Source organism: Molothrus aeneus, chromosome 5 (assembly GCF_037042795.1).
Source record: "Molothrus aeneus isolate 106 chromosome 5, BPBGC_Maene_1.0, whole genome shotgun sequence".
Classification (NCBI taxonomy): domain Eukaryota; kingdom Metazoa; phylum Chordata; class Aves; order Passeriformes; family Icteridae; genus Molothrus; species Molothrus aeneus.
The window spans coordinates 2224530-2241921 of NC_089650.1; the positions used below are offsets into that span (position 1 = coordinate 2224530).

A 17392-nucleotide genomic window follows, 5' to 3' on the forward strand; every position below is an offset into this window, starting at 1 on the left:
TGTATCTTTTTGAATCACTACTATGCTAGCAGGTTTTTTCTGTGACAGATTTTAAAATAATCACAGATATTTGCTTTGTTTAGATTTCCCATTCTCACACACCATGTAGATTCCACTGCTTTTATCAATAAAAAGTGACTTGTCTTAGTCTAAATAACAGATTCCCTTTAGCAATGCTCCCAGTTACAAGCTTTAGTTTTAATAAATAAATAACTTGGTTTGATGAACACTTATCTCAAGAGATAGCACCAACAAACATAACATATCCCAATCACAGAACCCTTAAAAATCATCTTCCAGCTCCATCTGTTATTAAAACTGACCAACTATTTCAGGCCTTTGTCTTCCAAGTTAAAAAGAAAGTTTCAGATACCTTTTAAACACATTTTTGCTTTAATGAATGTATATCAAATACATAGTTCCTAAATGCTACACCAACACCACATGCCTTTCTTCCACCCTTCTCCCAATTCCAAACAGGATCTAACAATTTAGAAGGCATGGCTGCGACCCATGGAAGTCATACAGGCTATTTTCTGCTACACAGCAAATTTCCACACGTCCACTATCTTTACTTTCTTCCCCTTTCTACACCCTGAATACACAGAGCTTTCCATGATCCCTCCCCATGTCTCCCTTCCCTCCCCAGTAATATTGATTCCTTTTATGACATATAATCTCCCAATCTGTCACTAGCTAGTAAAAAAGTATTCCACTGGCCCTGAGCTGAAGCTCCCAGCCCCAAGAGCATTAAGACCCACTAACTACAGGCACTGTAACAGCATTTTAGGATCCCTGTACAAAATTGTCAGAAGCTTCATCAGCAAAACCTGTTGCAAGTAATCCTAATTTTTCCACTGTGGCAGGCTCACAATAGATGCAATTATGAGACTGACATCTTCTCCTTCCTCAACTGATGCCTAGGCCAAAAAATGATCCCAAAAATAAAGCCTGTAAAACTGTACTGTGAAAGCAAAATTTACCCATAATGACAGAAAAACTGAATAATTGATTACAGTTAATTGTGCCACCACCTCACCTCTCCCTCAGTTTAAGCTATCCAAATGCAGCTTTCTCAAAACCACACTTGGAAGTAGGTTTGGACACACAGAATGGCACAGAGCCCAACCACTTCTGCCACAGACAGAGCTGTTACACGGATCAGTGGTCCCGACAGGAAGCTGCTCAGCCAAGGATGGCAAAGCACTGCACACACAGCACTCGTGCAACAGCTGCCTCACACCAGCTCAGCTCCATAAATAACCCTGCCTTTCCCACAGCTGAAAGGTACCAAAGGAAACTGCTTCCCAAACACTTGCAAGGATGAGTTCAAGCTTCAAAGCTATTTCCAGTCAGTACAAGCTTCTACACCCACAGCCAGCATTAGGGCTGCTCTCACACACCCCACAAACACTGCAAGCAGATTTCTGACTGAGAGGATGTGTGGTGCTGCTGACCACAGGGCAGAGCATGAGGGGTATTTATCAGTTCCCTGGGTTTACAGTCTGGTCTCAAGTGGGAAAGCAATGAGAAATCATAACCCTGAACAAGTTCTGTGAAAGCATTTTGGGGCAGGGCAGAAGTGCACCATCACACAGATGCGTGGTTTCTCCATTCCACAGGCATGAAATCCACTTAATTCCTCTAAGAAGAGATAAAAAAACCCCTGGAAATTATAAACAAAAACCATGACTGTTTAGTTCACATTGCCACTGCAGTGCAACATACCTTGACACAAAATCACAGGTCTCCAATTTTACAGCCTAAGGAATGCAAATGCTTAGGCTTTGTGGTTTTTTAATATAAAAATATGTAAAAGTCAACTGATGCCAGCAAAAGCTATCGTGACAAGTGGGGTTATTAATGACATAAGAAACCAGTAACAAGCTAATTTAGCTATTACTGTTTAAATGTTTGCTGGGTTCAGGTTTAATAGCCTAAGTGTTTGCTGAGGGCTAACAGATTAACACGGTATCAAAATTTCGTATCAGAGGAACTGGAATAAAAAAAAGGCTGCCCACAGCACTTAAACCAAGCAGTAGAATATAGAATTTGGAAACTGAGAAAAGTGCTACACTGAGCTATGATTCTATAAACTATTCAAAATCCTGTCTAAAAATGGGAAAAAATAGAACTCTAATCCAGTTGAGCAAAAACAGCCTAATATTTAAGACAAAATGCCCTCCTTCCTTCTAGAGACTCACTGCCCTAGCCATTCCTTCTCTAGTTAAATAAAAACGTAACACACTTTTTTTTTTGTTTCCTCTTCTGTGCCTCCAGAACCAGCATATTTCAGGTGATCAGGTGCTTCCCAGTACTAAGAAATCTAGAATTAGTTTCTGCCTCACTAAGCAAGTTCTCTCCCTCACTAAAGAGGTAAAGGCTGCAAAGAGAATCTGTGAAAGATGAGTGCCCAGCACAGCTCAAGTGTGTGTAGTTTTCTCTCGTCTTTCTTACACCGAGAAAATATCAGGAAGCTTTTCAGAGAATAGTCTGCAGTATATGTAACATCAAAGACACTCACTTGGGCGGTCTCTTGACCTGCCCATTTTGAGATGAAGCAGAAAGATAAGTTTTACAGTCAGAGCTGTGGCTGCTACTAAGTCTCTGAGGACTTAACTGCAACACTGTGTCTGTTAGAGCTTGCCAATTCACCCACTTTTTTGTTTCTCAGAATTTCACAAAGGGCGTGAGGACAGGACATATAAGCAAATCAGATGTGTGCACAAACACTCAGCCCAAGATGGGCTTGGACTACAGAAAAAGTGTGTGCACCTTTCAGTCCATGACTGGGGCTCTTCAATCCAATACAACTTTCTATCTGCTTGGGATGATCTAACAGAGGGAAAGGTTCCCTTACAAAGGGAAGGTAGTAATGGAAATGATACCCTTCTGCTTTCTCATGCCAAATCCATAAAGCCTACAAGTGGGAAAATAATAAATGTGCATAAGAGGAGAAAGCAAAGTAAGAAAAACACAGACATCCTGGTAATAGAACGGAGACACTGAAACAGATTTTAGCTAAGTTAAAGCAAGTTTCTCTGCCTTTTGCTAAGTCCCTTTCTCGCAGGCAGGGGATCTGTTTAAAGCCTGCCTGCCACTATCAAAGCAGAATGACACGAGCAGAACAGAGGCGCTTGTGGCATTCCCCTCCTGCCAGTGACAGACAGGTCTGGGTTTGCTCCCAAGCTGTAGGCAGGCTCCAGCTCCATTGTAATGGATCTATAGACCATGGCCTGATGAAGAACATTAGACATTTGAGTTTCAGAGAGTTCAGCTCAGGGGTCATCCCAAACAATAGAGCATCAAAAACAGTCACTGCTGGAGAGAGCCTGCATACACAATAGCAGTTTTTAAGAAGCTCCATTCAAAAGGCTGACTAATTACTAAAATTTAGAACTGTTACAGCAAGCACAACATGATCTTCGAGCTTATGTTGTCCCTATTTTCAACCTAATCGAGCATCTGAATCAACTTGAAGTAAAAATCACAGGTCTAAATGCAAGAACTGAATGCCTTTTTGAAATGCCTTACTAAACCCACACCTCATTTCACTATGTCTGCAAACACCGGCAGCGTCTGCCAAATGCAGCAAGGTAGAACTGAAAATACAGAATCTTCTCAGAGGGGTCAGACATTTTTCTCTCCTCCTACAAATTTTCCCTCTACCTAGAGATCAACAGCTTTGACACAATACTGACATTTAAAATGTGTTCATTAAGCAAAACCATTCAAGCCTAAATAGAGGAATCATTACCTCAAAGGCATTGTTTCAGGTCTTATTTTTACCTGTACTTATTTTACCTGTGGCTAGAAATAATGCAGTCTTCATTATCAAGAACATTAAGGTATTTTTAGCAGCACTTTCATGTTAAAAGGTTAGTGCTTACACAATTAAATGCACCTAGCTGGTTACTTCAGTTCAAACTCTATTTAAAACAATCCTGAAACAAAAAATAATACCTAAAAACTTGTAAGATGCTGCTAGTCATTTTCACTTCACAGGAAAAAAAAAAAAGCTTTTTCAAGCTCTTTAAATTCTGGATTATTCTGTTCCTTTAAGGATCTGAGCAAAATTAAGCCACTGTTGGAGTTTTGTAAATGTGGATATTTTCTATAAAGAAAAAAAAACGAAATCCAAATTATTCACAATTTAAAATGTACAGATTTTAAACTACATATTATACACCTGGGCCCCAATTTTTGTGTACATTTAAATGTGAATAAAAATATAATGAGACTATGATTTAATGCATTAAATAAAATGGTATACTGCACATCACTGCTGACACACACATGGCTCTCCAAGGAGAGTGTTTTCCTCACTACTGCAAGTAATTCTTCCTACTGAATTTAATGAATGAAATGCCCAAAATTTATACTTTCCCTGATTTTGTTAATCTTTCAGAACAGAGAGGAGAAGGAATAACACCAAAAAACCTGAAACAACAGCAAAATAATTTCATTTTTCGTTTCCACCAAGTCCCATTAGCAACCATCCACTTGAAGAGAGAGCAGAGCCAGGCACTGAACACATGCACAAAAGCCCAATCAATTTGCTATTATACTTTTAATGTCTGCTAAACATACTCCCTGTAGACCTTAACTGAAGTAACCTTCCCTGAGGCGAAATGCAGCCCTAACAGATGGGCCTTACACCGTGCCCCCGAGGGTCAACAAGCAGCCCTTCAGCCCGATCAACAGGAGCTCATTTGGGGCAGAGCACCTCCACCCAGAGCCTGCTCCCAGCCCCACATGTTCCGTGCAGGAGGTGACCAAAGGACCCAGCTGAATTCAGCTGACACCAAACGATCCTGACAGATCCTATATGGAGAAAACTCGTCTTGGAAAGCATCAAATTAAAAATGAACAGCAATTGCAGTGAGCACACTGCAGGGTGGCTGAAAGCAACACTGCTGAGCAGCCATCCAACTGCACACTACTGCAAGTTTTGAGAACAGTTTCTTCTGAAATACACTGATAACCCAGCCATGAAACATCAAATAAGCAGACTGCCTCCAAAAACAAATGCTACAAACCTTACTGGAAATAAGTAAACAGGTAAAGGATTAAAAAACAAACAAATAAACCAAACAAAAATAAATAACTCTGCTAGTTTCTTTCTCTTTTACTAGTCAGTGAAATACTCTGTCATTTCCTCTTACAGCTGCAGCTACATTGGTTTAATACATGAGGGAAGCTTAAGAAATAAAACTGAACTGTTACAGACAGATAAAACAACCTCAGAATAATGGGAACAGTGTGAATGACAGTTATATCTCACAGCAACTTCAAGGGTTAAAACTTAGAAATCAACAGAAAAGCTTTTACCACCTGCAAGACTAAATCACAAAAGGTACTAATCCCAAAAGAAAACAAACAGCACCAACTGCAATGATTCAATTACAAACACCAAGTCAAAACAGAAACATTGAAAGAAAATAATAATGACATGCTTAGTGACATCCCCCAGCACCTCATTGTTTTCATTTCACTAAGAAAACTCGAGAGTGAAAACAAGAACTTCACAATTTTCCCCACTACTCCTATTACTTTCCAAGATAAGAGGTGGAAATTTGTGGTGTACAGCTCTGGCCAATGGACAAGTTCGACAAAAACAACAGCTTTTCAACACCACCAAATTCAAAGCAATTTGTGCTCGCTGCTTCCTAATGGAATTAAAGATCCAGTGAAGATAAATCCTCACAAAAGTTCAAAATTATCTAATTATGAACCCTCAGCTCCCATCATTGAAGAGGATCTTTCAGCTGTCCTATTTTAAAATATCTCCATCAATTCCAAACAGAGGAGCCACAGATACAAGAGATTAATAACAGATTAGATTAGTAACATTAGATTTTTGTCTCCTAAACAAAAGCAGAGGAAGAATAAATTCCTATGTTTTTGTAGTAAGATTTAATTTTTGCTGACATTCAATGAGTGTTAAACAAACTTTAATGCCAATGTCTTTGTGAAGCTACTGTCAGAACATCTGCATGGGGGTACCAGTACACAATAGAATGCTCAAGGCAATTACACACAGGTGGCCAAGGAGTTTTCAGTTCATCTTTTGCTTGTATGTTCTCCAAATAATCATGCCAATTTAAAAGTAAGATTAAAACAGAGCTCCCAAAACATGAGCAATCACCATGAGTCAACAACAGAGCAGGAAAGTTTGAGATTTGCCTTGTCCTTTTTTTGCTCCTCTGCTCATCTTTGGCAAATTTGGTATTTTATAATGCATCTAGATTGGTAACAGATAAACTCCTCCTACTAAATTTCAGTAATTTATCAATTTAATTCCCTAAACCAAATATTTATGTTTCACGAGCAAAACAATTTGTTTTACTTTAATGGATGTAGTTTGATTGTGGCATGAAAATACCATTATGCTTTAGAGCTCTAACAGTTCTTTTTCATTGAACCAGCAACCAGCCCAGAGAGAATCTTCAAAGGAGACAGAAATCAACTCCAGCTACCTGCATATCTAAGGGGCTTTTTTGGCTGATTTTGCTGAGAAAACCATTTAAATTTAAACCTTTAAATAGAAAGTATCCAAAATAATATCATGACTGATAATGATCATTTGCTGAGTTCAGGAAAACCTAGTACCAGTAAGAAAAATATAGTGTATGTGGATAAACCACCATGTAAAAAAAAAAAAAAAAACAAAAAAAAAACCAACAGAGCAAAGAGAGAATGCAGAACACTAAATGGCTGCCAAAGAGAAAGATTACTCATGTGGCAGCAAGAAATCAGACTACCTGGATCAAAAAAGTAAGCCAGGACTACATGAAGTGAAAGTCCACCACTGAGTTTTGAAGGAAGCGCCTTCTCTTGGCACATGACACCCACAAAGATCTCTGGCAGACAGAACTGACTCCACAGCCCTTCACAGGCAAGGCAGGCAAAGCAAGATGGGCAAAAATAAGTAAAAGCAACATTAGACAACATAAAGAAAAAAAGACCTTCACTTCCAGGGCTACATGACTGAAGAAAGCACCCACTCACCTGGAAGCACTTGTGCTTCTGAATCACGTAAGCATTTTTCTGGAAATCAAACCTATCAAATCTATGCTTTACACTGAATATTCTAACAAAAACTTCTCAAAATGAACAGACTCAAGAGGTGTTCATAAATCAATCTTCAAAACAAGACTGCAAAATTCTTTATTAAATTATGTATTGTTAAATGACTACACTAAGCAAGCAACAGCAGAAAATAAAATAGTCAAGGGAGAGAATTTTATACGGCATGGCAAGTGGTAACATTAAAAACTTGTTTTTAAATTCTTTTTGAAGCAGCAGCATATTTTAGAGTAAAGCTGCGTCTAGATAAGGCATAAACACCTAGAAAAGGGAACACTGCAAACACCTCAGCCCGACAATATAAAACCAGGGAAGATAGGAAAGCTCTTTGAGATAGAGAAATTGAAGGAACTTAAAATAACAAACATGCACAGGAAACAAAACAAGACTGAGAAAGTGTGTTATGATTCACCACCTCTAGAGCTGTTTCCACTCTCCTGGATCACTTAATTTGATTATTTAGATTGTTATTCCTAGAATATTTGAGATCATAATACTTGCATAACACAAACCCAGGGCATCACAGGATTTGTAGCATACAGAGAAACTGGAAACCCAAGGAGGAAATTTGGAATGACAAAATATCCGAGGAGCAGTGCAAAAATAGAGCAGGTTAAACATATGTACCTTGTGATATGACAGCACAAAGATGACATTCTGCAAAAGGATTACACAAATCAAGAAACTGTACTCCATTCTGCCTTAATGATACAAATAAAACTGCCTTCCATTTCTGGGAACCATGTTATCTTCAGCTCAATAATCTCCCTGAAAAGTTAGAGAACGGCAACAAGTGGTTCACAATTTTCAGTCTTTACTGATAAAGGAATGCGTTTAGTAGCACAGCTTAGGAGAAGCAGAGAAAAAGAGAAAAACACTCACTAAAGAACCACCAGAAAGAATTTATTCTTTTAACAGTGCTTCCCACTTTGAGAAACATAATCACTATGAAGTTGTGTAATCAGCACTGGAAGATAACAGCCTTCAGGTGTGGTGTCAAGGAAATTTCACCCGCTGTTGGTATTACCCTCCCATTCTCTCAACCCCAAAACACAGAAAACAAATGGAACATAAAAGGACCAAAGAAAGATGCAAACTCACAGAGCAGATCTAAAAAGTTTCAGTTATCATCATGTTAAATTAAAACAGAAAAAAATACACAGCTGGGATAGCACTGTAGAAAGTAGCAGCCTAGTCTATTTCTACCTCAGTGAATACTTGTTCCTTCAAGTATTAACCATGCATCAAAAGCAAAGAAACCAGCACAGTACAACTCCACTAACCGGCTTAACTCATAACAAAAAGGTCATAAATGAAGGTTTGACTCCTGTTCTGCAGGACACTGAATTAACTTCTACTTGTACCAACTGACTAAGCTGTAACTTAGCATTCAAGTCAACCTAAGGAAGTCTACTTAAAGACATGCCAAAAGGAGTTTTATTTCAAAGGAAAACAAATATTTATATTTCTTTGTTTGCACATATTGAAAATATTTTCTTTGCATTTTTAAGATTTTTTTTTTCATTTGGAACCTAATTCATTACTACAGCACAATAAACTAAAATGCTCAAAATAAGGACTTTACTGCAATTTTACAGGGGAGCTAGTAATTTATACAAAAGGTTACATGGAATGACATTAATAGTAAGTGGAAATTCTTTATGCTAGGTTCTTATTTAGGCATATTTAATAAATCATAATACCACTGTATGAGCCAACAGTAAGTTTTTTACAAGTCTCAACTCAAACCACCAATGTGCAGTTTTCTCCCTCTGACATTATACAAGCTGTTTGAATTACAGCACTCCTCTATGGTGTACCAGGATGACAACAGGACTTTCAAAATCATAAATCTTTTGCTTTTTTCTATCAAATATCTTGGCATATACCTTAAGTAACCTCTATCAAATAAAGGAAGTATTCATTAAACATTAGCAACAGAAGTTCAGCGAAATTTATTTAAGAATGTAAATTCTAGTATAGAGAAGAAAATTATATATGGGAAAAGAAATCCCAGGTCTTTCTTGCTTTACATTTTACCATTCTTAAGGGGGGAAAACAGTACTCCAGCATCTCAAAAGGTTTCAAAATTTTTCCCCAGTTCTTTGTTGGTTTTGAATGCTGCAAAACCACAACTGTAATCATTATCTCTGAGTATCACAAAACCAATGATAAGCAGCAAGCACAACATGGAATATTTCTATTTCATTTTCTAAACCAAATATTTTTTGAACGACCCCAGACAGAAAGCATACAGTTATAAAAAAGAATCAGTTACATGGATAGATAACCAAAGAAATTTCTACCTCAGGGAATCTTAAAAAATTGACACTTTGTATTTCTGCAAGTCATGCCATCGTTTTTTTTAAGAGCAATGGGGAGAGTCAATAAAACTCACTGTTCATACAAAGAAGTTCCTTACCCTCTTCTGCCCTGTCTCTTGCTCAGCTGGAAATTACATTCCCACCTGTCTCAATGACTCCCTGCAATTACTTGGCTACTTTACAGCAGAGACCAATTTTTCACTTTCTTTCTGTTAAGTTCTCTTTCTTCCCCTCAGGCTATTAGACATATCTCATTCCCTCTCATCCCAGAAGTTTTCTGTGTGCATCTCACATCATCCCCCTGCCAGAAACCTCTACTCCTGTCTCAAAAGCTCCATCTGCTTTTCATCTCCCTGCTCTGCGGTGCACCACTTTCCCAGCCAACAGCAGACTGCTCTACAACCACCCAAGGCAAGGGGTTCTAGGTGGATTTCCACGCTGCTGACTTCCACACCAGCTCCCCGTGCTGCTCATTCCCCCACTGTTCCTCTCCAGCTGGGCAGGGGTTTTAAAAAATATGTAAATATATGAAAGGTACTAGAAAGCTGTGGAAAGATCTGAGCATGAGTGGTATGGTAGAACATTTCCACTGCATCATGTAAGAGTTGGTTTTATCTGTGACCAGCTCCAGCAATGTGATGTCACATCTCTGCCAAACGGCTGTTCAGGCTGCGTGTGGCACCCAGCTTAATTTCACTGGAAATGAAACAGGGAAAGAAAAAAAAAAACACCGAGACAGTTTTTTTCCATTACTGCCTAGGAAATTCCCTGAAAAAACCCCACCTATTAAACCTTGTATTTAGAAGTTACCAGACTTGATGATGTCACAAAGTTAACACAAAATGCACACAGACCAGTGTGGACGTTCAAATCCTACATAAAAGCAAAACTAATTCTGTCTTACACTGAAGAGGAAAATGTTTTTCTCAAATTGTATGAAGTATATTTACATCTTACTACAATAACTATAACAGCTCATTATACCAAGCTCTTTCATCTAGTTCACAAAAAGACCTCATGTTAACCACTCAATTATACCAACCAACAGCTTTAGTAATAAAGATACTCACCATACAAAATATCTGGGCTGTTTTGTCTACCCATCAAAAGCTATTTTCTCCCGTGCCAGAAAGGCCTGAACATAACCATTACAGAAACAAGGGGTTTATTTTGCAATTTGAAAGCAAATAACTACAGCAACAATAAATGCAGTTAGAAATACTGCAAATACAATTTTCAGCAGAATTTCTGAAACTCGGGTAAACTTCTGTATAGCTCACTGTGACATGGCAATATTACACACTTAAAAAAAAAAATTAACGACTTAACCACCTTGCCATAAGTGCTAATGAATGATTCTTCACTTCCTGCATAGGAACAAGTGAGACTATGCAGCAAAGAAAGGCCTGAAGCACTTTTTAATCTGGTCACATGGATCCATGAAACACACCTATTAGTACCACATGTCCTCAGGATTGTATTTCAAATTTACTGTTCTGCCTTCATAAATGTCACTCATACAACTTGCGTGCCACTGCCAAGTCAATCTTGGAAGTTCTTCACTTTTAAGATTTTAAAAGATAGACAAAATAAAGACTAGAATTAAAACTAGTATTTTTAAATCAGCATATGTCTGAAAGGTTGGCAAAGCCTTCATTTTACATGAGATTTAAAAAACTCAGACTAGAGCCTGGAATTTTCATGTCTAAACCTCTTATCTTTCAATGCTTTAGTTCCACACTGTCATTTCACTCAGCAAAATGAAAAAACATCATAATCTGAAGCACAGAAAAGTTTACTACTGAAAAACTTACCTGAAATGTGTTTTCCAAACTGCTTATCTATTAAATAGGAACAGAATAATAACATTCCTAGAAGTATTTTGCAAGTCTTATGTGGTTAAGAACACAATTTGTCATTGAGTATTATTGAGTACTCCTTGAGTCAGGGCCTCACAATAACTGACTCAATGGTGAATAACAAAAAACATTTGTTTTTTGTTACTCAAAAAGGTTACCCCCTCCAAAAAAAAAAACCAAAAAGGAAGAAAAAAAGAAGAAAATAAAGCCTTACAAGTTCCATGAAAACTGCCTGTGAGATGAACATTATTTAGGGCTAAGCCTAAGGGAAAGATTGCTACATAGGTGCAAAGACAACCTGTTACACTTGGCCTAGGAGCACATCAATCAGCACTCCCAGCTCACGCAGCAGAACAGCTGATCCTGTGATCCTGCAGCTTAAATGCACCTTTTGCATGCTCCTTGCTCAGCCAGGAGGAGGAGGGAGCAAAGGATAAACTGCTAAGAGGGGTAAAGATAATGTAAGAGTAGTAAACCAGGGGTAACTTCTAGGTGACAGTAGAAAAAAAAAAAGCTCTTCATGCAGATTTACTACTCGAATTTCTGCTCAACAACTTCAAACTGCAAGACCTACCACTGTTTTCTAAATCAAACAAAATCTGATGATGAAACTATTTCAGATTTAAATGTATTTCCATAATAAGTGTTCCAGTAAACAATATTTAAATTATTTCAGTAAACTGTTTGTAAGAAAATATCATAATTCAGCAATAACAACAGCAGCGAGCTGCAGATGCATCTCCACTACACTCAGCTCAGCTGGTTTATACCCAAATCCATGCATTTGCTTAGGCCCAGCTTCAGTGTTTGTAGATAACTGAACCATTATTTTTTCTTTTCAAGTCCTGTCAAATGTTTCTCAGCATTGCAGCAAGACTAGCAGGTCCAGAGGACTCTCGAGGAGCACATCCATCCTTTCAGCACAGGTCTCAAGTTGGGGAAAGGCACAAGAAAATGAGCAGCATTCACATGCTGATAATAGTCTTTGTTCCAACTGTAAATCCAGAGGATCACTAGGCTTGAATGCAGACTATTATTACTCAGCCAGCTGATCTGAGCTTGCTCACAAAAGTCACAGACAAACTCCTGCACATCAGTGGGAACTTAGCACAATTCCCAGGAAAGAAATGGAACTACTACAGATCAACGAGATACCTGCCAGTCCTAGAGTTACTCCACTGAACCCTCCTGCTGAGCTGAAAATGCCACCTTGGTTATTTATCCTAGGTGTCAGTCTGGGCTTTGCTTTTTCCTTTCTGGCTTTTTTTGGGATGAAGATAAGCATGTTGTAGCAAAGTACAAAGCCTATCTGCAGGCATGGAAATGGATTAAAATTCACCCTAAATTTCAGGGCATCAGTAGTCACCTCTATATTTACTTCTTTTGTTATTATAAATACTGACCAATTTCCTACAAGTTATTTCTTTCTGTCAGCAGATACTCTCAAAATACAAGAAAATGTTAAAAATAGAAGCTGTTGAACAGTAGCTCTATTTTGACCATATGCAAGATTTTCCTCTTCATCTGCTTCATTTGTATCTGATATCACTAAGGGAAAAATCAGAGATAACATAACGTGGAGACCGATAAAGAATATGCACAGGGAAATGGGAATTTGATCACTCATGGAATTCAGGCCCTCTTACCACGCCCTTTAATTCATTCAAATTTTCTAAAGAGGAAGCAAGAAAAAAAATCCCAAGCCCAGGGGCATGATCTGAATGTTACCAAACCTGCTGACAGCAGGAGAGTCTTTACCCAGTACACTCTCCTACTAGCCTCCTCTAGCTAAACCCAGGGTCTGAAAAGTCAAGCCTGTTAGTTCCATCTCTTCCCTTTTCTCTCCACTCCCTCCCCAGGGAATCTTACTTTACAACACACCCAGAGTCAGACACCGAGTTCCTCAGGACTTCGGAGACACAGTGAGTCAGCAAAGGTCATGAAGTACTGTACAATAAATTACTCCATATAAAACAACACTTAATAGACAAAATATCGTTCTCTAGTCACAGAACTTACATTTTAATTCAGAGGTGACCAAATCAACGAATGATTTATTCTTTCAGGATTTCAATATATTAAGTCTAAACTGTTTCCAGTTCTTCCTTAGTATTTTACGATTCCAATTTACACTAACTCTTCAGCACATCCCAACCTTTTGCAACACTCTGCTTGTCTGTGTGATCATCTGAAAGGCACAGGATTATGCTGTGGCTGCCTTCCAAGCAGCAGCAATCATTGGATCACAATGTCAAGCCAGCAACTTGCTGGACTACATGTGACAAAAATAATAAAGCATTCTAACACACTGCAGCAAGGAGTGCACACCAAATGAAATTTTCCAACTCCAGGAATAACAAATGGCACTCTTGGTAGCATTGCTCTTCTCCTACCAACTCAACAAGCAGGCCTTGGAATTACAGTACAACATGCACTCTCAACACCTCAAATTTTCATCCTGGCAGGTCAAGAGAAAACTTTGCAAAGATTAAAAAGAAGGCACAGTCCTTATTTAAACCACTAAACACAAAGAGTCCCACTCGTGGTGTAAAGGGAAGGAGCAAGGACCCACACACGTGGATTTAACCACTTAGAGCAAGAGGACCACGAGAACAATGACAGAGAAAGAAAGTAGCAACCAGCTCTGGAGGGCACAGGGCAAGGCACAATGACGCTACTTCCAGAAAACCCCTGCAAGTTATTTCTGTTATTTCCTCAACCCCGACGCGGACTTGGATAAGATCAGGATTAGATGTAGATTTTCACTCTATGAAAAACAAGAAACTGTTATCTTAAAGCTCCTTTATGTACCTGGTGTTTTTCCAGAAGTCTACTCCCATACTTAGTCAATTGCATGTAAAATCTCAGCTTTTGAAACAAACAGAAAACAAACAAAACCTACAAAGAAACCCCAACATCCACACCCCCTTTCCACTCGCTTAAGTTTAGAGGAAAGAAAACGTGATTTCTAGGAGTCTCAAAAGTCTGATGGAAACCAAAGACCTGAATTTTTTTCTGTCTTCTTAAGACTTTTAGGCCAATTACATGGTTTTGGGGAACTGACTCACGAGGGGTTTGCTGGGCTGGTTTCAATCTTCGAGGTTAGGTCTAGTCATGCCCCCCTTTTCATTCTGAAATATAGGTACTTGTACAGTTACAAAGATTTTGGTCTAACATATATTCAAAGTACATTTCTGGACCAAACCACATAATTCTCCACGCTTAATAGTGAAACTATCTTAAGAAAATACAAATAAAATTCTAATTGTTACTTAACTGTAACTCTAGCAGGGAAGTCTGATACTTTTTCTGCTAAACGTATAGAAAAATTGTACAAGTTTCTTAAACTGTTTGAAAGGACTAATTAGCAAGGGGCACACACCACTTCCACACTGTTTTTACGTCCTTTTTCCATCCTATTTTCAGTTTTTCAAGTAAATTGTTGCATACAACATCCAGGAGAGCTACTACATAAGCAATGTTCTTTGAAATGCTCGAATCAGTAGGCTGAAACAGACCTGAATGGTCGAATTCAACCATGTGTGAGAATTCAGTTGTGCCTTTTCACCAGAACCAGGCTCGAATCTTGGTAAAATGAAATGTGCAGCTTTAACGTACAAAAGCTCAAGAACTCATCCTTACAGATTCTGAAATTCACAATCACAGAACTCATTCAAAGATGACTCTGAGCCTCACTCCACACCGTGCATGAGTATTACTTGTACACACGTAATGCAGGAAAGGCTGGTCTCATTTTTATTTCAGCAAACTCGATTTTTTTTGCCCCCGCTCGTATTTTAAGAGGCTTTCACTCGGTTTTCTCCCTCTAGAGCAGAGACCCTGTTGCGGGCGCAGGTAAAACCGCATCCAGAGATGCATTTCCCATCCCGAAGCTTCAGTACACCCCACCTGCGCTCTGCCGCAAGACACAGCCCTGCAGAACCCCGAAAGCACCATCTGAGAAAAATCCGCAGCTTCCGAGGAAAGAGGCCCCGGAGGAGGCGGCAGCGCCCGGCGGGGCCGCTCGGGGCTCTCACGGATCGGGGAGCGCCCCCTCCTCCGCGGCCAGGGCCGGGCAGCCGGAGGCCCGAGCAGCAGGGGCTGGGGCCCGGCACAAGTTGGCCAGAGAAACCTGTGGCTGCCGTGACAGCCCCGCGGCCGGGAGCGGGGCGGCGGCCGGGCAGCGGGGGCTGCCGAGGCGGGGACCCCGGGACGCGCCGGACACTGACCTGTCCTCCGAGTCCATGCGGCTCAGGGGCTCCCCGTCCGAGGACATCTCCAGGCTGCCCCGCCGGCCGCCCGACGTGGCGCTGCCGCAGCTGCTGCCGCCGCCCGTGCCGGGGCCGGTGCCGTATCCCTCGTCGCCGCCGCTGGACACGCTGCTGGAGCTGCTGCCGCCCCCGCCGCCGCCGCGGCCCGGCCCGTCCTCCTGGCTGCCCCGGGGGCCCTTGGGCTCCTCCTTGGCGTCGGCCTCGCTGCCGCCGCCGGGGCTCGGCGAGCGGGTCTCGTCGCTGCAGCAGCCGCTGCTCGTGCTGCTGCTGCTGCTGCCCACCAGGCTGCTCTCCTCCTCCTCGCCGCCCTCCTCCTCCTCCTCCTCCTCTTCCTCCTCCTCGTCCTCGTCCTCCCCGTCCCCGGCCTGGCTGGCGCTCTCCGGGCTCGGCTCCGACATGCTCTCCGCCTCGCCGTTCAGCAGCAGCAGCGGCTCCGGCTCCGCCGCGGCCGAGGACGAAGGCGGCGGCGGCGACGACGAGGAGGATCCGGCCCCACCGGCGGCGGCCGCTACCTCCGCCGCCACCTCCGCCTCCTCCTCCTCCTCGGCGGGCGCCGCCTGCCCGGGAAGGCGCCGCTGGGGCTCCGCCATGTCGCTGCAGCGAGCGGCCGCCATGGCGCCTGCGAGTCGCTGCCGCGCGCGCGGGGCCGGCCGCGGGCGTGCGCACGGCGGGGGCGTGCGCGCGCGGCCCCGTGCGCGCCCGCGCGGCCGGTGCGCGCTCCCGCCGCTGCCCGTGCCCCCCCTCCTTCCTTCGCCCTCCTCGCGCACCCGCACCGCCGGGGAGGGGCGGGGCGGGGCCCGGCTCGTGCCGCCGCCGCCGCACGCGCTACGGAGCGCGCCGGGGGACAAACAACGCGGGGAGGGCGGAGCGAAGGGTGGTGGCGGACGAGGGACGCGATCCCGGGTGGCGTCTGCTGGGGATCCCACCGTGAATCCCCCAGGGATCCCGGCTGGAATTCCCCGGGAATCCCGGTTCGAATCCCCCGGGCCGCTGGAATGGCGTGATCCCAGCTCCCGGCTCCATGGACAGCGGCGAGTGCCGCGGGACGCGCCGGGAGCCGGGAACGAAGCGCTCCCGGTTGCCCCGCCTCGCTCCAGGACAAATCCCGGCGGCACCGGTGTCCCACAGCGGGGCAGGGACATTCCCGAGTGGGGCTGGAGAAGGAGCACAGCCGGAGCAGAGTGGCCCCCGTGGAGGGTGGGGCAGGCAGGGCTCCGGTGGTACCGGGCACGGCGGGTTCCCTCACGGGCATGGGGGTTCCCTCATGGGCACGGCGGTGGGGAAGCGGGACAGGGATCGCACGGAACGGGAGAATCGAGGCTCCTCGGGACGAGCTGCAGGAGCTGAGGAGCCAGCCGGGCAGGAGTGCCGCAGGCTTGGCCAAGGCAGGAAGGAGACGGGGAATGGGTTCCAGCGCCGCTGGAAAAGGAGTGAAAAACACCGCGCTGTGCAGGGAGGAGAGAGAATGAACCAGAGCAAACTGGCCTGAAACCTCTCTTGGCAGGGAAGAGGCTTCCCGGCTGCCGGGGAAAAGCTGTGTGACCAAATGGCACTGTGAAATATCACAGGATGGTTTGGATTGGAAGGAACCTTAAAGATCATCTCATTCCAAACCCTTGCCCTGGGCAGGGACACCTTCCACCAGACCAGGTTGCTCAGAGCTCTATCCAGCCTGGCCTTGGACACTTCCAGGAATCCAGGGGCAGCCACAGCTTCTCTGGGCACCCCGTGCCAGGGCATCACCACCCTCACGGAAGAATTTCTCCCTAATACCCAATCTAAACCTATGGATGTATAAAAGGGGAGAGGTGAAATCTCAGCAGGATGACTGTCAATCACGTAGAAGCCT

The 17392-nt window shown here is 42.8% G+C and overlaps 1 protein-coding gene across 2 annotated transcripts in view; it reads right to left on the reverse strand.

Moving 5' to 3' along the window:
- AEBP2 (AE binding protein 2) overlaps nt 1-16157 on the reverse strand; it is a 39253-nt gene extending 23096 nt beyond the window's left edge. For both annotated transcript variants that reach the window (XM_066550109.1, XM_066550107.1), the window contains exon 1: nt 15502-16157. In XM_066550109.1, coding sequence (XP_066406206.1) covers nt 15502-16157 — 656 coding nt within the window. The remainder of the gene's footprint in view (nt 1-15501) is intronic.
- Between the last annotated feature and the right edge of the window lie 1235 nt (nt 16158-17392).